The sequence below is a fragment of the Mytilus californianus genome, unplaced genomic scaffold (assembly GCF_021869535.1).
Source record: "Mytilus californianus isolate M0D057914Y unplaced genomic scaffold, xbMytCali1.0.p SCAF_3, whole genome shotgun sequence".
In the NCBI taxonomy this organism is placed as follows: domain Eukaryota; kingdom Metazoa; phylum Mollusca; class Bivalvia; order Mytilida; family Mytilidae; genus Mytilus; species Mytilus californianus.
In genome coordinates, this window is record NW_026262679.1 from 2,437,908 (window position 1) to 2,461,487 (window position 23,580).

The 23,580-nt window shown below is 32.6% G+C and overlaps 1 protein-coding gene across 6 annotated transcripts in view; it reads left to right on the forward strand.

Annotated features, from left to right (window-relative positions):
* LOC127733838 (E3 SUMO-protein ligase PIAS2-like) overlaps window positions 1–23,580 on the forward strand; it is a 36,964-nt gene that overhangs the window by 3,409 nt on the left and 9,975 nt on the right. Inside the window, exons 2-11 of one of the 6 annotated variants that reach the window (XM_052243234.1) lie at window positions 2,336–2,496; window positions 4,211–4,278; window positions 9,463–9,495; window positions 14,013–14,150; window positions 14,984–15,068; window positions 16,506–16,556; window positions 19,836–19,926; window positions 20,617–20,751; window positions 21,764–21,869; window positions 22,683–22,756. In XM_052243234.1, the coding sequence (XP_052099194.1) occupies window positions 2,336–2,496; window positions 4,211–4,278; window positions 9,463–9,495; window positions 14,013–14,150; window positions 14,984–15,068; window positions 16,506–16,556; window positions 19,836–19,926; window positions 20,617–20,751; window positions 21,764–21,869; window positions 22,683–22,756 (942 nt within the window). Of the gene's footprint in view, window positions 1–2,335; window positions 2,497–4,210; window positions 4,279–9,462; window positions 9,496–10,315; window positions 10,346–14,012; window positions 14,151–14,983; window positions 15,069–16,505; window positions 16,557–19,835; window positions 19,927–20,616; window positions 20,752–21,763; window positions 21,870–22,682; window positions 22,757–23,580 lie in introns of all 6 variants that reach the window. The other 5 variants (XM_052243235.1, XM_052243236.1, XM_052243238.1 and 2 more) reach the window with 5 other exon arrangements.

A 23,580-nucleotide genomic window follows, 5' to 3' on the forward strand; every position in this document is an offset into this window, starting at 1 on the left:
TTCATATTTTCCCGCCAAACTTTCAATCTCCCATACAGAGTTATCGGTCCTTGAGAGAGAACGAGGACCGATAACTCTGCATGGGAGATTGCAAACGTTCTTGAGATATTCTTCCACATGAATTAACACACATTTTCTGTACGTGTGCATAGATATTAAAGATTTTTTACTTATAAATTATATATATACATGTATTTCTAACGACAAAACATTTTCATATTATTAATTTATGTTCTAAAAAAATAGTTTTAGGAGTATCCAAATGAATTTATAACAAGCGAGAAGGAATGTTATTTTGCACTCCATAATGTCTCCATATTTATCATGTTTATAGATCAGTTACAATCCCAACACGAAAGTTACGTAATGGAAATCTAGGCGACAGCAATACACCGGAATGCCCTCACGGTCATCCGATGTAAAAATGATAATAATGATAAAAACAAATAATAACTGTGACTTAAAAAAGTTAACATTATATATGTCTTTCCTTTAATCTTTATTCAAGTTTAGAAAAACAACAACACATATTATTGCTAACTTTTTGTTCAATACCTACAAATGTATATCCTATAAATTTCCGTCTTATTTAAGATTATTATACTCCACTTAGGCCAAAAAAAATATATGTCTGTTTACGGTTACCCGACCGACCCTAAGTTATTTTATTTCCGTCGTAAAGTGAAAAATAAACTGAACTCGTGTCAAAAGCGAAGTTAGTGTTGCAGATAATATAAATCAATTGCCTGATACATCCTAATGTTCACAATCGTGAATATGACAGCTGTTTTAAGGAAATTCGTGACTCGTGTGAAGAAATAAACAATTTGGCGCCATTTTTTTCCAACCAATTACTAAGGGAAATAATCCAATCATTAAATAATATAACATATATTTCCTGATCATTAGGAAAAGTATGTTACTAAAGTCCTACATTATTGCCCATTATAGCTTTTGTTTCGAGGAGCTTAAATGTCAAATCTCAATGAAGAGCAGAGGGAATATCAAATTATTCAAAGTTGAATTAATTATTTAAGGATGTTTGCTACTCTGTTTGAAAATAAGAAGCTTTTTAAAAGACTGTTTTAAATTAATAGTATACATATATCAGAACTAAAAAAGCAGGAAAAAAATGCAAGGTCCGTGTCTTTGTTTTTGAGATATAAGCCATTGAAAATTTGGCAGGAAATGATTCTCTGTAGACTTTTCGTAGAATTTTCTATGAAACTATGAAAAAATAACAAGGATTATATAATATTTCCAAAAAATGGCTTTTTTAACTATATGTAATAAAATTATGAAAAGGAAAGTAGGGGTTAACTTAGCAGGCAATTTTTTTAATGCCATCACAAGGATAAAACCAGAGGATTCTGAATATCTGATAAAAGTTAAAAAATTACCAAACATCCTTAATGTTAAATGTAGCTCTATTTACAAAAAATCTTGTGACTCAAATTTGTTACATATAAGTTATACTGATATTATTTCTTGTAAATTTTTTTCTGAATTTTTGGTTAAGCACTGTAACCAGAACATTTCCCTAAATTGTAGGTGTAAAATATTTAAAAAAATTAAATCATTTTACCTTCATGTACCTACCCAATCTTTTTCTGCCAGGAAGCTAGAAACAAGCGTACATTGAAGTGTCATTGAAACTACTAGGATATCTTATTATAAGAGACATTCAAACCTTACTGTTACCTTGTGAGTCAGCATGTTGAGTATCTCTCTAATGTGTCGGTCTAGTACAAAGCTTGGTATACCAGTATTTATATTTCATTAACAAATTTAGCATGTTGTTGTCCTGAATATGTATTAAATGTTTGCTACTGGACATTGATATATCAATCAATCCAAGCCATTTGACCAAAATTATGTCAAAGCAAATAAAACAAAATTGTAGAAGCTATCATGAATGATAACTTTATCATACATGTGTAAGCCTATACAGCTAACCTTAATAGAATTATACTTCATTTGTTTAACATTAATTTGTTTGGAAGTAGCGAGTTCTCAACTGCCTGACTGGTGATATAGAAATAAGAAGATGTGGTATGATTGCCAATGAGACAACTCTCCACCAGAGACGAAATGACTCAGTTAATCTCTCTGAGTGGTGAATGATTAAGTGAATAGTGTTGATTGTTGATGATTCACTCTGGTATCTCAAGATAATGTAGTGCCACTAGAACCAGAATGAGTACAGGACTCATCATTAATGCCTTGAGACTTGATTCCCTGGACCCATAGTTCTAAAAAGGAATGAGTCCAGGATTTATCACCAAAATAAATCTCAACGTATCCTTTGTAACATCTTTAATGTTTCTATTTTTAGCAAATGGTTATGAGCTTCAGGGTGTCTGAACTACAAGTTTTATTGGGATATGCGGGTCGAAATAAAACAGGAAGAAAAACAGAGCTCATGCAAAGAGCTTTACAACTTGTTCAGAAAGGTGCCTCTGTACCCATACAGATAAAAATCAGAGAATTATACAAGTAAGTGAATGTTCTGTTAATTCTCTGTCTGAAATACAGTTTACTATCAAATATATAGGCCACAAAATGATACCTGTGTTGGTGTTAACATGTGGTAGTCTGTAGGTATGTTTCAGGCATTTTATATATTTAGACATTTTGTAAAATATTCATGAAATGTCTTATCCATGTTACAAATGTACATGTAACTTGCCATGTGTATCGTATAACTGTATCAGCAAATATTGACTGAAATTCCTAAAATTTACTGATCAGTTTCAGTTAATTTGTAGAAAAATGAAATCAATGAAATTCATAATCAAATCGCATGTTTTGCAAAGCAAAAAACAACATTCAGTCAAGGTTAAAGTTAGTCTTCTCACTTACCAACAGGTTATAAAGTTTTAAGGTGGTTGATAGACTTTTACTTGAAACAGACCACACTACTTTGAGTATGTGTTCACTTTGTACTTCATAGCATCTTTTTATATATGATCTCCTCATTAAAAGGGCAGATGGGCAAATTGTTCTTACAATAGAACAAGGATTTGTTAACAAGTTAATAGTCTATAATATAAATTCAGTACAAGTGTGTTGTAGAGCAGAGAAAAATATAAAAATATTTTGAACAAATGGTTTATAAACCAAGCCAGTTTACTCTGATCGCTATACAAGGCAATGTTTGGTTGTGATGTAAAGATTCATGTAGAAATCTTCATCTTCACTGCCTCAAGAGTTTCTTTAGTCTTTATATATATTATCTGATGACAATGAATTAAATGAATATATGGATTCAATGAAAGGTGTGGGGTATATGGAAGTGAGACAGCAACCCAACAGCATTCACAAAAGCAAATAACCAAAAGATTTCTAGAGGGCAACATAATCTTTAACAATAGATCTAGGTGCTTGCAATACAATATGTCCAAGCTAAATCCTCCTGAGATTAAAAATAGTTCTGTATAAAGTTAACAAAACAATCAAACAACTGCCATTAACACCAAGTTAACAAAAACAATCAAACATCTGCCATTAACACCAAGTTAACAGAAACAATCAAACAACTGCCATTAACACCAAGTTAACAGAAACAATCAAACAACTGCCATTAACACCAAGTTAACAGAAACAATCAAACATCTGCCATTAACACCAAGTTAACAGAAACAATCAAACAACTGCCATTAACACCAAGTTAACAGAAACAATCAAACATCTGCCATTAACGCCAAACGTGCAAATAACGAAAAATATTAACGATATATATGACAATGGTTCTCACTAAGGCGAGTCCATGAGTCCTGGACTCATGAAAATCTGTCTGGACTCATCATTTTCAAAACTGGTGAGTCCAAAGTTGCAACAAGATTGTAAAATAATTTATCAACTGAGCACTTATGTCATCATTTTATAACAAAAGTTAAAATATAATTTAGATTTGATGTCATTTCCTTGCTTTATTATGTCATGAGGACTGAAATGATAGATAAATAGCGATACAATTTCATCTTCTCACTGTTGGGCTCGCCATAACCAAAAATGACAAGTCCCTGGACTCCTCGCCTTCAAAAATCTCTAGGGAGAACCTTGACAACTACTGGCAATGTTCCATTTCTCAGTATTTTAGAGAAACCAAATATGTAATGTAAGATTGCTGTCTTATTTGTTCAATTGCAATATGTATTTAGAAGAACATAAACTGATCCTTGAGCAGAATCATTTGTTATCTTTGCAGTCAAATTTTTTCATCTAACAGGAGGAAGCCACCTGGGAAGTCTGATGAAGGTCCTATGTTTAGTAGCAGTAAGTTTTATGTCTATGTACAATTGGTGATGGAAGAAGCATGTTGTTGTCTTATTATTTAAACCAGATCATAACAAGTGTACAATAATTGAAAAAGTCCTATTTTTTGGTTGACTTTATTTCAGAATGGTTTAATTTCTTCTTTTCAATTTGGGATAAAGTAAATTTTATAGAAAAAATGTTTTTTTTAACAATTCAAAAAAAAAAAAATTCCTGTATTAACCTTCTTGAAAGGAGAATTTCCCCCCTATTAAAATTGATAACAGATTGATAATCATCGAGCCTTTCTGTTGGTGTTATGATATGATACATGTACATATATTAATTATAATAGATATAACTGTTAAACTCCTAAGAAATTTTTTAGAATGTCTAAAAAAGAAAAAAAGGAGAAATGACTTCCATTGTAGGAATTTTTTATAGCTATTTCTCTATAACTGAAAAATTTAATATACAGCCAGTATAATGGAACTTTTTTTTATCCAGAAAGATACTTTAAATTTCTTGTCTAATAAAGAAACTTTTTTTTATTGTGTAATTTAACATTATTTCATATGAGTCCAGTGCTTTTTATACGACTGCAAAAAAAATTTGCGGTCGTATATTGGTATGACGTTGTCGTCATCGTCGTCTTCATCCAAAGACACATTGGTTTTCGCACTCTAACTTTAGTTTAAGTGAATGGATCTCTATGAAATTTTACCATAAGGTTCAATACCACAAAAGGATGGTTGGGATTGATTTTGGGGGTTATGGTACCAACAATTAAGGAATTAGGGGCCAAAAATAAGCATTTTTGTAACTTCCAGACATAACTTGTGTGTAAGTATATAGATCTCTCTGACATTGTACCACAAGGTTCCATATCACAAAGGGAATGCTGGGATTGATTTTGGGGGTAATTGCCTCAAAATTTAGGAATTAGGGGCCAAAAAGGGGCAAAAAACAAGCATTTTTCTAGTTTCATGACAATAACTTGTGTGTAAGTGTATGGATCTCTCTGACATTGTACCACAAGGTTCCATATCACAAAGGGAATGCTGGGATTGATTTTGGGGGTAATTGCCTCAAAATTTTGGAATTAGGGGCCAAAAAAGGGGCAAAAAAGAAGCATTTTTCTAGTTTCATGACAATAACTTGTGTTCAAGTGTATGGATCTTTCTGAAATTGTACTACAAGGTTCCATATCCCAAAGGGAAAGCTGGAATTGAGTTAGGGGGTAATTGTCCAAAACGTTTAGGAATAAGGGGCCAAAAATAAGCATTTTTCTAGTTTCCAGAGAATAACTTGTGTTCCAGTGTATGGATCTCTCTGAAATTGTACTGCAAGGTACCATACCACAAAGGATATGCTGGGTTTGATTTTGGGGGTACTTGCCTCAAAATTTTAGGAATTAGGGGCCAAAAAGGGGCAAAAAACAAGCATTTTTCTAGTTTTCCGGACAATAACTTGTGTGTAAGTGTATGGATCTTTATGAAATTGTACTACAAGGTTCCATATCTCAAAGGGAAAGCTGGGTTTGAGTTTGGTGTTAATTGCCCTAAACGATTAGGAATTTGAGGCCAAAAATGGGCCAAAAAACAAGCATTTTTCTAGTTTCCAGACAAAAACTTGTGTTCAAGTGTATGGATCTCTCTGAAATTGTACTGCAAGGTACCATACCTCAAAGGGAAGGCTGGGATTGAGTTTGGGGTGATGAATCATACGGGGGTTAAAAAAATTTGGGGGGGGGTTTCCCTTTTTTTTCTTTAAAATTTTCCATTTTAAATTGGTTATTTCTGATTTATATATAAAAGCAAACAATAATGATATGGTTTGAATAGGTAAATTAAAATTTTTTAAGTTTTTAGACCACATTCATTCTGTGTCAGAAACCTATGCTGTGTCAAATATTCAATCACAATCCAAATTCAGTGCTGTATCAAGCTTGAATGTTGTGTCCATACTTCCCCCAACTGTTCAGGGTTCGACCTCTGCCGTTGTATCAAGCTGCGCCCAGCGGAGCATTTTATTCTGTAATTATTTCATTGTACATTTATAATGCACTGATTAAAAAGGGGATTGAGATTTAAGAAAACTAGTTAAATCTGTATTTTTATACGACCGCAACAAAATTTTTGTGGTCGTATATTGGTATGACGTTGGCGTAGTCGTCGTCTGAAGACACATTGGTTTTCGCACTCTAACTTTAGTTTAAGTGAATGGATCTCTATGAAATTTTACCACAAGGTACAATACCACAAAAGGAAGGTTGGGATTGATTTTGGGGGTTATGGTACCAACAGTAAAGGAATTAGGGGCCAAAAAGGGGCCAAAAATAAGCATTTTTGTAACTTCCAGACATAACTTGTGTGTTAGTGTATGGATCTCTCTGACATTGTACCACAAGGTTCCATATCACAAAAGGAATGCTGAGATTGATTTTGGGGGTAATTGCCTCAAAATTTTAGGAATTAGGGGCCAAAAAAGGGGCAAAAAACAAGCATTTTTCTAGTTTCATGACAATAACTTGTGTGTAAGTGTATGGATCTTTCTGAAATTGTATTACAAGGTTCCATATCACAAAGGGAAAGCTGGAATTGAGTTTGGGGGTAATTGCCCGAAACGTTTAGGAATTGGGGGTCAAAAAGGGGCCAAAAAAAAGCATTTTTCTAGTTTCCAGACAATAACTTGTGTTCAAGTGTATGGATCTATCTGAAATTGTACTGCAAGGTACCATACCACAAAGGGAAGGCTGGGATAGATGATGGGGGTACTTGCCTCAATATTTTAGGAATTAGGGGCAAAAAAGGGGCAAAAAACAAGCATTTTTCTAGTTTCAGGACAATAACTTGTGTGTAAGTGTATGGATCTTTCTGAAATTGTACTACAAGGTTCCATATCACAAAGGGAAAGCTGGGTTTGAGTTTGGGGGTAATTGCCCTAAATGTTTTGGAATTTGGGGCCAAAAAGGGGCCAAGAAACACATTTTTCTAGTTTCCAGACAATAACTTGTGTTCAAGTGTATGGATCTCTCTAAAATTGTACTGCAAGGTACCATACCACAAAGGGAAGGCTGGGATTGAGTTTGGGTGTGAAGAATCATAAGGGGGTTCAAAAAATTTGGGGGGGGGGATTTTTTTTTTTTTCTTTTTTTCTTTTTTATTTTCATTTAAAATTTTCCATTTTTAGATGGTTATTTCTGATTTATATTTAAAAGCAAATAATGATGATATGGTAGGAGATACACACCAAACAGGATGTGTAAATTATTATATAATAAGTATTGTGCAAAAGCAAGAAATTTTCAATTGCACAGTATTGCACAATAGCAAGAAATCTTCAATTGCACAGTATTGCGCAATAGCAAGAAATCTTCCATTGCACAGTATTGCGCAATAGCAAGAAATATTTAATTGCACAGTATTGTGCAAAAGAAGATACTTCGTATAAATTGCTTATTTCTTGACCAATTTCAATGGGGTTTTATTCTTGAATTCTTGGGGTTCTTTAATATGCTGAATCTAACCGTGTATTTAGTTTTTGGATTTTGGGCCCCATTTTTAAATTGGTCCACATTGAGGTCCAAAGGGTCCAAATTAAACTTTTGTTTGATTTCATCAAAAATTGAATTATTGGGGTTCTTTGATATGCCGAATCTAACCGTGTATTTAGATTCTTAATTTTTGGTTCCGTTTTCAAATTGGTCTACATTAAGGTCCAAAGGGTCCAAAATTAAACTTAGTTTGATTTTAACAAAAATTGAATTCTTAGGGTTCTTTGATATGCTGAATCTAAACATGTATTTAGATTTTTGATTATGGGCCCAGTTTTCAAGTTGGTCTAAATCGGGGTCCAAAATTAAACTTTGTTTGATTTCAACAAAAATTGAATACATTGGGTTCTTTGATATGCTGAATCTAACCATGTATTTAGATTTTTGATTTTTGGGCCCCGTTATCAACTTTGTCCACATTGAGGTCAAAAGGGTCCAAAATTAAACTTTGTTTGATTTCATAAAAAATTGAATTCTTGGGGTTCTTTGATATGCTGAATCTAACCATGTATTTAGATTTTGGATATTGGACCATAATAGGTGAATGTCCAATTTAAAATTTTTAAGTTCTTAGACCACATTCATTCTGTGTCAGAAACCTATGCTGTGTCAAATATTTAATCACAATCCAAATGCAAAGCTGTATCAAGCTTGAATGTTGTGTCCATACTTGCCCCAACTGTTCAGGGTTCGACCTCTGCGGTCGTATCAAGCTGCGCCTGCGGAGCATTTTATTTTTAAATTATAAGGAAAGATATTGTTCATGTCCCAAACAAGACTTTATACAGTAAGTGTCAGACTATGTTTTACAGGGATGTTTTAAAATCTCTGCACAAATTGCATGGTCATCAAATTTGCAGTGTAGAAATCAATTAAATACAGAAACAGTTTCTGTCACTGTATTTTGTGAAATAGGATATTTTTCCTCTCACAAATATTTGAAATGCCTGGCAAGTATTGTATTATGAACTATGAAATTTTTCACTCAACAATATGTAAGATTGATGTAGCCTATATTGGAGTGAAACCAATTATGTTCATTGTGATTGTAGATAGTCAATGTGTTCATTTTCCGTGAACATATTCAGCATAACACTAACAGAGCACTGCTTTGCTGATTTTTACAGTAGGGAAAGGAGGCTTAAGAAACTAGACATTTTTTTTAGACCAGAATTTTTTTTCTAGATAAATTAATTATCCAATAAATTATTCTTTAATTGCTGTTCTTAATTTAAATTATGCATTTGGCTTCAATAATGATCACATGTGATTGGATTATATTTTGCCTTTTACTTGATGGGAATGGCCCTTGTATTTTTACTGGAGGGGGATTGTCCTTACCTGTTAATGGATGGTATTGTCCTTGCCTTTTACTTGATGGGAATGGCCCTTGTATTTTTACTGGAGGGTTATTGTCCTTGACTTTTACTTGATGGGAATGGCCCTTGTTTTTGTGCTGGAGGGGTATTGTCCTTGACTTTTACTTGATGGGAATGGCCCTTGTTTTTTATTGGAGGGGTATTGTTTTGTTAATGGATGGTATTATCAGCACCTGTCTTTGATGGATATTGTCCTGATCTTTTACTGGATGAGTAGATATTGCATCATCACAGTATAAGGTAGACATAAAGTTTTATATTCTGTTATAGGCAGTAATACAACTTATACACCAAACTGGTTCGGTAAGTTGCCTTTGTTTTCAGTACTTAAACTTAGAAATTAAGACCTCTGTGGAAGAGGAAGTCATCTTTTATTTCTAAAACTTGCAACATAAACAAGCATGTCTTTCTTTTACAATAGGATATGGTATTTGTAGGTTTCTTTTCATGTTTTTCTACTAATTGTTGTATAAAATTGAAAGGTACAATACACATTATAGGTTTATCATCTTCCTGTAAACTTCCAAATGTATCAGTTATGCTATTGGTACATATGACAGAAGGAAATACATGTTCTCATTTCTGTTACATAGTTCGTGTAAAAATTTTAAATGCATATGATACACCCAGGTTTTTGAAAAAGTTTTTAATTAAGCAAATCAACTGTGCAAAGTAGAATATACATGTCTCTGTGAAATTCTCAATTACTTTGCTGAAGCTAAGACCCATACTAAGTGGATATTGAGAACACTAATACACATGAGTTTTTGTCTAAACGTAAATGATATCATTACACAGTTTTAATTTACAGCTAAGGATGGAAGTGATATGGATAAAAATGGTAAACTTGGTACTGGGTTGTTGTTAACATCTGTTCAAGTTCTTATTTACAGGGCACTAAGACTGACTTAGCATGAACATTTGTGTTATTTTAAGTTAAGATTTCAAAGTAGTCCATTTGAATACACTGAATTTGACATTTTATCATATGGAATTTTTTAGTTCTATTCCATTTGTATACATTTTTGTTTACAGTCAAACAAGCTGGCCTCTTGTATTTAAAAATGTAACATTTTGTTTGTTCAAATGGGATGCTATAAAAAAAACCTTTTGAATTTTGCAGTGAAACTGGAAACTGGACTGCATTACAGAGGTGATTATTGCCTAACTTTGTACTGTCACATAGAAACTGTATGATTTAGTAATCTTTCAGTTTAGTATGTTTTCTGTAGATATCAACACTGTAACTAGTTTATGTTGTTTCTTCTTTTCAGCTTAATCATATGATTTTTCCCCTATATCTTGCTTTCCCCTAAAAAAAAAAGTCTGAATCCTGAATCACGTTTTTAAATGACAGATTAAAAAAATTTTGCTGTCGTATTTTGGTATGACGTTAGCGTAGTCGTCGTCATCAGAAAACACATTGGTTTTCGCACAATAAATTTAGTTTAAGTGAATGGATCTCTATGAAATTTTACCATACGGTTCAATACCACAAAAGGAAGGTTGGGATTGATTTTGGGGGTTATGGTACCAACAGTTGAGGAAAAAGGGGCCAAAAATAAGCATTTTTGTAACTTCCAGAGAATAACTTGTGTGTTAGTGTATGGATCTCTCTGACATTGTACCACAAGGTTCCATATCACAAAGAGAATCCTGGGATTGATTTTGGGGGTAATTGCCTCAAATTTTTAGGAATTAGGGGTAAAAAAAGGGGCAAAAAACAAGCATTTTTCTAGTTTCATGACAATAACTTGTATGCAAGTGTATGGATCTTTCTGAAATTGTACTACAAGGTTCCATATCACAAAGGGAAAGCTGGAATTGAGTTTGGGGGTAATTGCCCAAAATGTTTAGGAATAAGGGTCCAAAAATAAGCATTTTTCTAGTTTCCAGACAATAACTTGTGTTCAAGTGTATGGATCTCTCTGAAATTGTACTGCAAGGTACCTTACCACAAAGGAAAGGCTGGGATTGATTTTGGGGGTAATTGCCTCAAAATTTTAGGAATTAGGGGCCAAAAAGGGACAAAAAACAAGCATTTTTCTAGTTTCAGGACAATAACTTGTGTGTAAGTGTATGGATCTTTATGAAATTGTACTACAAGGTTCTATATCACAAAGGGAAAGCTGGGTTCGAGCTTGGGGGTAATTGCCCTAAATGTATAGGAATTTGGGGCCAAAAAACAAGCATTTTACAGTTTCCAGACAATAAATTGTGTTCAAGTGTCAGGATCTCTCTGAAATTGTACTGCAAGGTACCATACCACAAAGGGAAGGCTGGGATTGAGTTTGGGGTAGATGAATCATAAGGGGGTTCAAAAAAATTGGGGAAGGGATTTTTTTTTCTTTTTTTCCTTTTTTTTTTTCTTTAAAATTTTCCATTATAAGTTGTTATTTTTTATTTATATATAAAAGCAAATAATAATGATATGGTTTGATTTAATCAAAATTTGAAATATTTGGGTTCGGGCAAACAAGGAATTAAATTAGCGTGGCCTAATTGAATATGTTTGGTCTCAATTTAATTCGCACAGGCCCCAAAATAAAAATGTCATATAAACCCCTGGGATGTTACACATTGTGACAAGTCAACACTATTTAGTGTTTGAATTGCTATACCGGTATGTGAAATTGACTTGATATTATTTTTAGGCTCCAGTAATTAGAAATAAGCTTTGGATTAAACATGTATCTCAAAAATTAAACCTTATAGACTGAAAGAACTAAGCAAAAAAGGGATATTTATACTTAAAATATAAAAAAAAAATTATATGCACTTCAAAAAACCCAAAGTATAAGAAAAATGGTTTTATTGTCTTTAACTTGAAGTCACGATCAGACCTCCCAACAGCAACAAAAGGTCACTCTTCATTGCTGGTTCAAATTCATTTATTATAAAGGCACATGTCAAATTGGTTTTTGACTCTAGATACAGAGTTCATTGACTTTCAATTGTTTATATATTAAAATAAAAGATATTAACTTTATTTTGTCTGTATATCATGTATATAAAGAGTTGATATGACATTAAATCATCTAGCTTAAATTTGAATGTCTTCTAATTGTGATGTTGTGCTTTAGATCAGAGTGCTGACTTCCATTTCCCTTTTATATGCTGAGAACTTTATTATGAAAGGGTAAATACATTTTCAATGAACCAAATTTATCAAGTTCCTGATGAAAGTTTTCTGAATATCATCATTTATCCTATCAGCTCGGTTTTCTAAGGAGGTTTGCGGGAATTATTAAAGGATTCTTTTTGAAATTTCAACAGCAGCACAACTATAATAAATAGTATATTAAACTGAGACTTAAATTTCACTTTGAGCCACTTGAGTCATTCACCCAATATGCAGCACTTAACACATATTTATAATTAGAATTTAAAATGAAATGCATTCTGCATTACAAATTAGATATTTAAAGTCATTTTATTTCTGTTATTTTGATATGCATGTAGTATACCACCTTGCTAGTATATAGTTATCTGGCAAGCTTAGCATCTGTTCGATCTATTTTAGTAACACCAATCGGAAGAAGTAAAAATCTCTATAAATTATAAGTCACCATTAAATATCTATTTCCTTAAACTTTCTGCTTGATTTTATGATATTTTTATTTTATTTGCAAACAATTTCAATATTGAAATGTATATTATATATATATTTGTGATGGAAACCATTGTTCAATTGTTGTTGAGCCTATTATGTTTTTGGTTTCATATGCTTAATATGCAGATGACAAAAAATTAAATGATTTTTCAATAATTGTGCCATATATAATAAGTATATGTATAAGGTAATAGTTCAGGATATACAAATCTGACAGTCAGTTTATTACTCTGATGGTTCTTTTGTTATTGATATGGAGATTAAACTAGCTTTAGCTTGCACTGTAGTCATTGCATGTTATTTCTATGTGACAGGTTACATTGTTGGTTCATTAAATGTTTCACCAATATTTCCAGTTTCACCGAACAATATTTGGGATAAAGTCACGTTATGATATTGGTTATAAATGTGTTATATGTATGACATGATTTCAGGTTGTTTATTTATCAGATTTGATGCTGGTATTTTAAATCTGCTATAATTTGACTTTGTAATCTGCTGTCTAAGATTATATGACAGTTTTTGTTTCTGTGTGTTCATTATTATTAGTGGGGTTCAAATTTCGTGGGTATACCTTTAACCTGACCTGTTGAGGCTATTCATGAAAGAACACAATGATGTTGTAATACATTCTGATGCTGTGATGAAATTGCAGGGGTCATGAACTCAGTCATAAATGTTGACTGTATCCATAGTGACACAAACATTTCTACATGTGGTAGATTTGCTAAATGTTTTTATAGATGAAACTGCAATATACTGAGCTAACCCACGAAATACCTTATCAGGTTATTCATATAACTTATTTTGTGTGTGGTAATAATGTAATAAGATTGTGCTCAATAAGGGAGATAAATCCAAATCCACGGACAAAATTCTATTACATATCAACTACAATAAGAAGTTTTTATGTAAATACTAATATCCTGTGTTTAACAGTAAGAACGGAGTGCATTTTGATGATTTGTTTGTAGACATCTGCATATAACATGAATAATATAAAAATAAGGAATAGTATGATTGCTAATGAAACAAATATCCACCTAAGACCAAAGCTTTTATCTTTGCATTAGGAGTTAATCTGTTGCCAGTCATGAAATTGTCTTTCTTCTGAGCACTCTTTTTAGGAAATCATTAACATAAAGTTAAATAAAATTAATAGTGTTTGAATATTTGGTATTTAAAGTGTATATTTATTTCACTTCAGGTGGCTTGGACTACTCTTCGGGAGCCAGTCTTGTTTCATCAGCACAATCGTCCATGTTCCCTGTCCATCCAGACGTAAGATTGAAACATCTCCCATTTTATGATGTAGTAGCAGAGCTTATGAAACCTACAAGTCTTGGTATATAGATATTATAATTTGAATGTCGATGTTCTGGCCTGTCATCCTTTTCCTTTGTGTTGATTCTAATTAAGTACCATCTTATATATTACTTACTGATTGATAAAGTTACATTAAATCTTGGTGACACACTAATCATTACTTACTGATTGATAAAGTTACATTAAATCTTCGATACACACTAATCATTACTTACTGATTGATAAAGTTACATTAAATCTTCGATACACACTAATCATTACTTACTGATTGATAAAGTTACATTAAATCTTGGTGACACACTTATCATTACTTACTGATTGATAAAGTTACATTAAATCTTCGATACACACTAATCATTACTTACTGATTGATAAAGTTACATTAAATCTTGGTGACACACTTATCATTACTTACTGATTGATAAAGTTACATAAAATCTTAGATACACACTTATCATTACTTACTGATTGATAAAGTTACATTAAATCTTGGTGACACACTAATCATTACTTACTGATTGATAAAGTTACATTAAATCTTCGATACACACTAATCATTACTTACTGATTGATAAAGTTACATTAAATCTTGGTGACACACTATTCATTACTTACTGATTGATAAAAGTTACATTAAATCTTGGTGACACACTAATCATTACTTACTGATTGAAAAGTTTATGTTGAAGAAACCTGAAATAGATTTAGAATTGAAAATTAAGGCTTTTCAGGAATCCCTAAACACACATAATATTCTTTGCTTCATTATAATACAGTGTGGTTTAGGCTTTTATTTATGGAATTTGTCATACAATACTTTCCCTCAAATAACATTGTAATTTTATATTGCAGCTCCTAGAGGAACATCGAAATTTCAGGAAACCCATTTTAATTTTCATCTAACTCCACAGCAAGCTCAGGATATAGCTATGTCAAGGTAAAGAAACAACAAATAGGCATGATGAAAATATGAATATTGGTTTTTGTCTCGCCTTGACGGAGTCAAAAAGCGAGACATAGGTATGTTGTTTCCGGTGGTGACGGCGGCGGCGTCAACAATGTATTAGTTTGTGATTAGGTCTAGTTCATGGTGAACCACTAGTGGTAGGTCAGTGATATTTGGTATGCAGTTGTATTAGCATTGGCACATCTCATTACCATGGAGATTATTTGGCCCCGCCCCCTCAGTCAAGGTCTATTGACTTTGAAACTTTGCTTAGTTTACATGTATTAGTTTGTGATTAGGTTAGTTTATGGGGAACCACTAGTGGTAGGTCAATGATATTTGGTATGCAGTTGTATTAACATTGGCACATCTCATTACCATGGAGATTATTTAGCCCTGCCCCCTCAGTCAAGGTCTATTGACTTTGAAACTTTACTTAGTTTACATGTATTAGTTTGTGATTAGGTCAGTTTATGGGGAACCACTAGTGGTAGGTCAATGATATTTGGTATGCAGTTGTATAAGCATTGGCATATCTCATTTCCATGGAGATTATTTGGCCCTGCCCCCTCATTCATGGTCTATTAACTTTGAAACTTTTGCTTAGTTTTCATGTATTAGTTTGTGATTAGGTCAGTTTAAGGGTAACTGTTAGTGGTAGGTCCATGATAATTGGTATGCAGTTGTATAAGCATAAGCACATCTCATTTCCATGGAGAATATTTGGTCCTTACCCCCTCAGTCATGGTCTATTGACTTTGAAATTTTTGCTTAGTTTACATGTATTGGTTTGTGATTAGGTCAGTTTAAGATGAACCACTAATGTTAAGTCAATGATATTCGGTATGCAAATGTATTGGCATTTGCAAGTTTCATTTCCATGGAGATTATATAACCCCACCACCTAATTATGGTTCATTGACATTGAAACTTTTACATAGTTTTCAAGTTAATGTTTGTGTTTAGGTTTGTTTAAAGGGAACGACTTATGAAAAGTCAATGGTATTTGGTTTGCAGTTGTATTAGCATTGGCACATCTCATTTCCATGGAGATTGTTTAGCCCTGTACCTTCAGTCATGGTTCATTGACTTTGAGTATTTGCATATCTTACATGTTAATGTAATGCTATTTTAATTTCAACATTTGCATAATCAAAATAACAAATAGGCGAGACATATCCCTGTGTTAACAGTTTATAATGTATATCAGTGGTTCATCATCTAGAATCTCTTATTTAAAAACTAGTTAAAATGTGGTAATAGTAACAAAAAGATTTCTGTATTATATATACATTGTTGAATATCAAACATGGTTATATAAACTATTCTGTAATATATGGTATAGTTTAATGAATTGTCAGAATTAAATGTCTGACACCAATATTACTATGAAATACAGAGTTATTTATTGTACATTTGATATTTTAGGGATTTCAGACCAGGTGCTAGATGTGAATACATGACACAGATACAGTTACGGTAAGTTATATGTTCTTAAGGTAGTATGGGGATATAAACAAAAGAAACATTTTTTTTCCAATGGGGGGTTTTGTCATTTTATCCTAGTGGGCAGATTCACCATGCCAAATTATTAAGTGATACATGATCTAAGTTTCCTGGAATTGATTTGATTAAATATTTAGACTGATCATTTTCTGATACTGTACAATCTAAGATGACAGACGTTAACTTCAGGAATTGCTGTATACAACAATAGCTATCACAATTTAATGCAACTCCATATTCTTTTATATTCATCAATGCATAAAAAGATAAAAAAAAATCTGAATTCACAATAGACTTGTATCAAAAGACTAAATATGAAAAACACATACCATTATGTCTTTCTACCATGAATTAAAGGAGTAATGGGTTAACCAATGACACAGCAACTTAACAACATGAACTCATCAACAAACACGTTCAACAGTCTCAATATGACCTGAAGGTTTGGTGACCATGAAAACAATTTAGAAACAGTTTCTAAGGTCTACCCTGTATAGCTGTGATGAAATTGCAGGGGTCATAAACTCAGTCTTACATGTTGACTGTATCCATGACAACATTAGACACATCTACATGTGGTAGATTTGTTACTTGTTGTGGTGGGTGAAACCGCAGTTTTCTGAGCTTATATAAAGAACAGTGGCAATTAAGCAGAATTTACTATTAATTTTGGTGAAAAGACCTCTTATAATTATAACTGACTTCAGTTCTTTTATTCCATCATTTATCTTCATTCATAATAGAATAATTGATAGGAATGTACTTGGCTAGTTGAAATCTTGATGGTTAACAAATGCAAGTGGGCAAATTCTCCTGACAAAATTATAAAGTATGCTTCCTTTTATGTGTTACCAAATATATGATCTCCAGTTCTCAAAAATTGATTTCATTTAAAATCTCGACAGTACAATTCAAGATGATGGTAGAACACCCCCCTCCCACCTCCACTACCTTGATAATAGTCAGGGTTCCTGGGATAGTGTTTATTAATGAATTGTTAAACAAGAGAAAATAATGGATGTTGACCTCAGGAATTGCTGTATTCAAACAAAGGTATCAATTTTTAAGAAACAATATTCATGTAATATTCATCCATTCATATATTTGCATATAGATATTATAAAAAGTTCTGAATTTAAAGTAGACTTGCATTATAAGACTTACTATGAATAAAACATACCATTATGTCTTTCTAAATTGAAAAAGCAGTTACGAGTTAAGCAATAAGACAGCTACCAAACACCATAAACTCATCAAAAAAGTCATTCAACAGTCACAATATGACCTTTATAATTGGTGGCAATTATTTTTTTCTTTTAAGAGAATGTCACAAAAATCTACTCACTTAAAATGTGGATGTATGACTGTGATGAAAGTGCAGGGGTCATGAACTCAGTCATTATATGTAGACTGTATCCATGGCAACATTAGACACATCTACATGTGGTGGATTTGTAACTTCTTGTGGATGAAACTGCAGTTTTCTGAGCTTATTTGAATAACAGTGATATTGTATTCTCACAGTAGGAGTTTGGGCTTTATTTCAATAACCTTGTCCATATATCTGTCCATTTGTCATTCTTGTTTTTGTCACCTTTTTCTCAGACACTACTGAACAGAATGACCTCATGCGATATCAGCAGCATGATAGATATGAGCTGTATTGTGTGAGCTCTTTTCAGATCTGCCTGATGACTACTTCCTTTTTGTCGATACTTTTAAATATTTCGTCACATATGTCTCAAATACTACTGAACAGAATATTTGCTTCATATTTGCTCAGTAGCTCTACAGTGATGTATTGTAATGTGTGTACACTTTTTCTTATCTGTTCTATACCAATTTCCTGTTTTCAGATACTTAGAATTAACAGTCACAATATGACCTGTATGTAGGGTGATAATGCAAATATTAGAAACAGTTACAAAAGTCTACCCTCTTAAAATGTTTGTATAGCAGTGATGAAATTGCAGGGGTCATGAACTCAGTCATAACATGTTGACTGTATCCATGACAACATTAGACACATCTACATGTGGTAGATTTGTTACTTGTTGTTGTGGATGAAACCGCAGTTTTCTGAGCTTACTTAAAGTAGTGGCAATTCAGACAAGTAACTCCTTTTAGATGAAAAGACACTAAAATTTATGTAAGGCATAAGTTTTATTCCTTCTTTTATTACCATTCTACATAGGTTTAAGGAAAGAATGTAATTGGCAAGTTAAAACCTGCAGGTATAAGATTTACAGATTTGAAATTTTTACATTAGATACAATTGGTATGATTCTTCTTTCAAAATCATAAAGTTTGCTACCTTATATTTGTGACCACAATATGATCATAATTAAAAGTTCACAAGAATTTGTACGTGTCCAAGGGCAGTCATTTTTATTACTCGGAAAATGTGAAAATTGGCTATGGTGAGAATCCTTTTCAAGTTCAAAGATTATCAGTAAACTAATATAGATTTTCTGATTAAGGATAAAAAAGTAAATATAATAATGCTATATACATATAATTCTGGTTTAATGTTTTTATGCAAGGCGAAGGGGGCATTAAGTGGTAACCTTGAAACTAATACACAATGCTAAGAACCCTAAACTCGCAGACAGAGTTAAAATTTGGGCAGTGAGTCACTTACTGGTCTAGAGTTATGCCACTTTATAACTTGAAAAATTGCGAATTTTTTCTTAGAAAATTGAAAAAAAATCATTTCCGTACTCTAACTTAAGTTTCCTAATTTTTTAAAACTAGCTGTGACATCAAATGCTCACAAAAGTATTTTCTCATATTATAAGCAAGCTTGAGGTTCGGCCATTTGGGTCCTCAGCCCGCTTTGTTTTTACACATGATATAGTATAAGAATAAAGCATCACCATTTTCTGGTCCTCAAGTCAATAATAGTGATTAAGAATAACTCCAAAGTCATTTATTTTATTAACTTTGTTAACTTATATTATTCAGTCACAGTGTACTGATTTCTGCATTTCACCATTGTAATCTTATATGTGTGATTTAAAGCTCTTCCATTCTTAAGTTCAATATGTGGTGTATATTTCTTTATTTTTGTTTTCAGAACAGTAGTTCAAAGGACCATGTAGACCGAAACATTCACAATCATTTTAAAGTTATGTCTTTTAGAGACAAGCTATGAGATATGAGGATATTTTAGTTTATTATTTATTTTTCATATTTTGCCCCCTACAGATGAGCTGTGACCAGAATAGTATTTTCATCTTCTTTATTTTTCAGGTTTTGTTTATTAGAAACAAGCTGTGAACAAGATGATAATTTTCCTCCCAGTATATGTGTCAGGGTTAATGGTAAACTAGCCCCATTGCCAGTAAGTATACTTAAAAGTGGTAGTACATTAATACCATAACACATGAAGCAAGCTGGACAGCTAAGGAATATTTGTTTGTCCTGGCACAGTACTGTTACTTGGCACTGTATAGAATAATTGACTTTATAGTTGCTAAATAGTTTTTGGCTCACCTGGCCATGTGAGCTTTTGCCATCACTTTGTGTCTGTAGTCTGTCGTTGGTAAACTTTTCTTTAATAATCTTCTCCCCTGAAACTTCTCAATGGATTGAAACCAAAGATTGTCTACATCTGTAGGATGTCAGCTATAAAGTTTGTCCTTTTTGTCCAGGTTAATCAACAAAAATGGATTCCATGTCTAAAAATAGAATATAGGGGTCAAACTACAGTTATACTAATAATTCTCTTAATTGACTGATTCTAAATATGATATGAACACCGTTGGACAGAAAACACTATTATTAAATATGCATACACTGCTCACATTAAAAGGGATTCTCTTGTTAGATAATATAGATTTTTACAATTTCATTGCCTTTTTAAAGGAGATAAGAGCATCAAATGTTAAACCATAGACCTTTGGGAAATAACTTATATATTCTTTTTTACATGCCTGAAGATTGCATACATATTTATATGCAATGTTCGCAAATGACCTGAGTATGTTAACAATGAAATGCTATTTTTTATTTAACCTGCATTGTTTTGCAGAATCCTATTCCAACAACAAAGCCAGGAGTAGAACCTAAACGTCCAGGTCGTCCAGTAGATATCACATCATTTTGTCGTCTTTCACCAACAATGCCTAATCAGATAGATGTGTCGTGGGCCACTGACTTTGGTCGGGTATGTATAGATCTCACATCATTCTGTTATTTGTCACCTACAATGCCTAATCAGACAGATGTGTTGTGGGCCACTGACTTTGGTCGGGTATGTATAGATGTCACAACATTTTGTTATTTTTCACCTACAATGCCTATTCAGATTGATGTGTTATTGGAGATATATATTCCATGTGCAGGTGCAGTTTGAATATTGCTACATAAGTGGAAAGTTCACATGATAAAATTGAAATAAAGACTTTATTTGGTTATATGATATTGACCTTAAAAGTTCCACTCTTAAATCGTCAATGGATTACAATACACCTTATCGCTATTTGTCCGCCATTACTGGACGTCACAAACTTTCCCGTAAAATTTTGACGTCATAATAGAAAATATCTGACGCCACAATGGAAAAGTGATTGTTGTATGACGTCAAAAGTTCAAGCGGGACAGATTCTCGGGTCAAGCGGGACAGCTTTCCAAATAGCGATAAGGTGTATTAATCTCACACAAAGCATGCACACCACACAAAGGTATATAATTCCAGTTTTACTCTAATGAAAGGGAGATAATTGGAATGACTACCTACCCTTAACCATCAGATAAATATCAGTGAAACTTCACACATAGGTAATACAATAAGAAAATTCCTGATTATTTAGATATGTTACAAAGTTTTTGTGGTTAGAAGCTTCTCATTTATGTCTTGCTGGTAATTGATTTATTCAAGTTATACAAATCTGTTTTTTTTTTATAATAATAACTTTTTGTTTGCATGGATAGGTTGATTGATTTATTTATCTATATTATGTAATAATGCTTTATATACTTTCACTTTTTAACTTAAGAGAAACACATGTATGAAATTGGAAAAAAGAAGGTATTCGTGCCTATATATTAGATAATCATGTTAATTTGAACTTTCAGTATAAACTAAGCTGATACAAGGATCTGTGTCTTATTACATATTGTTAACTATTATTTCAATTATCATCATGTATATGAAAATTCTGTTTATATAATTTCAGGGATACTGTGTGGCTATATACTTAGTAAAGAAACTATCATCAGATATTTTAATGATGAGATTGAAACAGTTTGGAAACAGACATCCTGATCATACGAGAGCTTTAAGTAAGTTTGTTATCATTTAAATGCTTAATGTCCCAATCACATGTCCTTAATAAGAAAAAGAAAAAAAAGCTTCCTTTGTCACTTTCAGTATCAAATGTAATTTCTAGCTAGTAAGTAGTCTACCATTACAACATGTTTCTCAGTTTGGATATATTCAAGCAACAATGTATCTCTTTTCAGGGATTATTGAATGGCATATTTAATATATTTTATCTGTTTATGATAGATATTTTCTGGTACACAACTAAGTTTCTCCACCACAAAGGTGATATATGTTCTTTAGAAAAGATAGTAACTGTTATGAGGGAAAAATCAAAATTCTTCTTTAATAAGTGTAAACCAAGCATAGATATTAAGAAGTTATACAAGTATACAAACAATGCTTAAAATCTAAAAAGACCATATTCTAAGTAAAACAATCACAGCACCAGGGATTACTGAAACAATGCTCACCCTGTGGGCGGTTGTGGGTTCTATCCCCTGCTTGCTCAAATTAAATACTTTAGAATTGGTATTTTCAGCTTCTCCTCAAAGCATGGAGAAAAAAACTTAGTCTGCTTGGAATCAGAAGAATGTGTCTGAGTAGAGTGATATCTCCCCCTGTGGACCTTGTGAAAAAGCATGTTAAAAAATATCTTTCTCTTTGTGTTGGTTTAGTAAAAAGCCAGGTTCATATTCATTTTGCATTAACATGCTCTTGTCCTGATATGCATGTTATATTTGCCACTGTGCATTAAGCTGACATCAATCAATGATGATTTTAAATAAGTATTTAAATTGAGAACAACATTCAATAAATTATTGTTATTTCAGTCAAAGAAAAATTACAAAGTGATCCAGATAGTGAGATAGATACAACTAGTCTTAGAGTATCCTTAATGTGTCCGGTAAGTAGAGTGAGATAGATACAACTAGTCTTAGAGTATCCTTAATGTGTCCGGTAAGTAGAGCGAGATAGATACAACAAGTCTTAGAGTATCCTTAATGTGTCCGGTAAGTAGAGTGAGATAGATACAACTAGTCTTAGAGTATCCTTAATGTGTCCGGTAAGTAGAGCGAGATAGATACAACTAGTCTTAGAGTATCCTTAATGTGTCCGGTAAGTAGAGCGAGATAGATACAACTAGTCTTAGAGTATCCTTAATGTGTCCGGTAAGTAGAGCGAGATAGATACAACTAGTCTTAGAGTATCCTTAATGTGTCCGGTAAGTAGAGTGAGATAGATACAACTAGTCTTAGAGTATCCTTAATGTGTCCGGTAAGTAGAGCGAGATAGATACAACTAGTCTTAGAGTATCCTTAATGTGTCCGGTAAGTAGAGCGAGGTATTAAAGGGGTACAATAAGGAGGTCACTGTAGCATTATTACCTCTATCAGGATGTATACAACTTGTTGTATGTGTTCTAAAGAAGATCACTGAAGCCTTGCGCTAACTAGTTCTAGAGATGTCCTTAATGTGGTCAGTTGTATGAAATTGCTTGAATTAAGAATAAGGATATATGGTATGATGGCGAATAAGACAACTATCTACCAGACCAAAGGATTGAAGTTATTATTGAAATAAAGTATTAAAAAAACAATTGAAATTCAAATAACCACCAAGGTTTAAGGTAACACAAAACCAATACTAGAATACACTCAAGAAGTTAAATGAAGAAAGATAGAAATGATGCCACTGTCTTTCTCACAGAATAAGTGTATGAACTGCAAA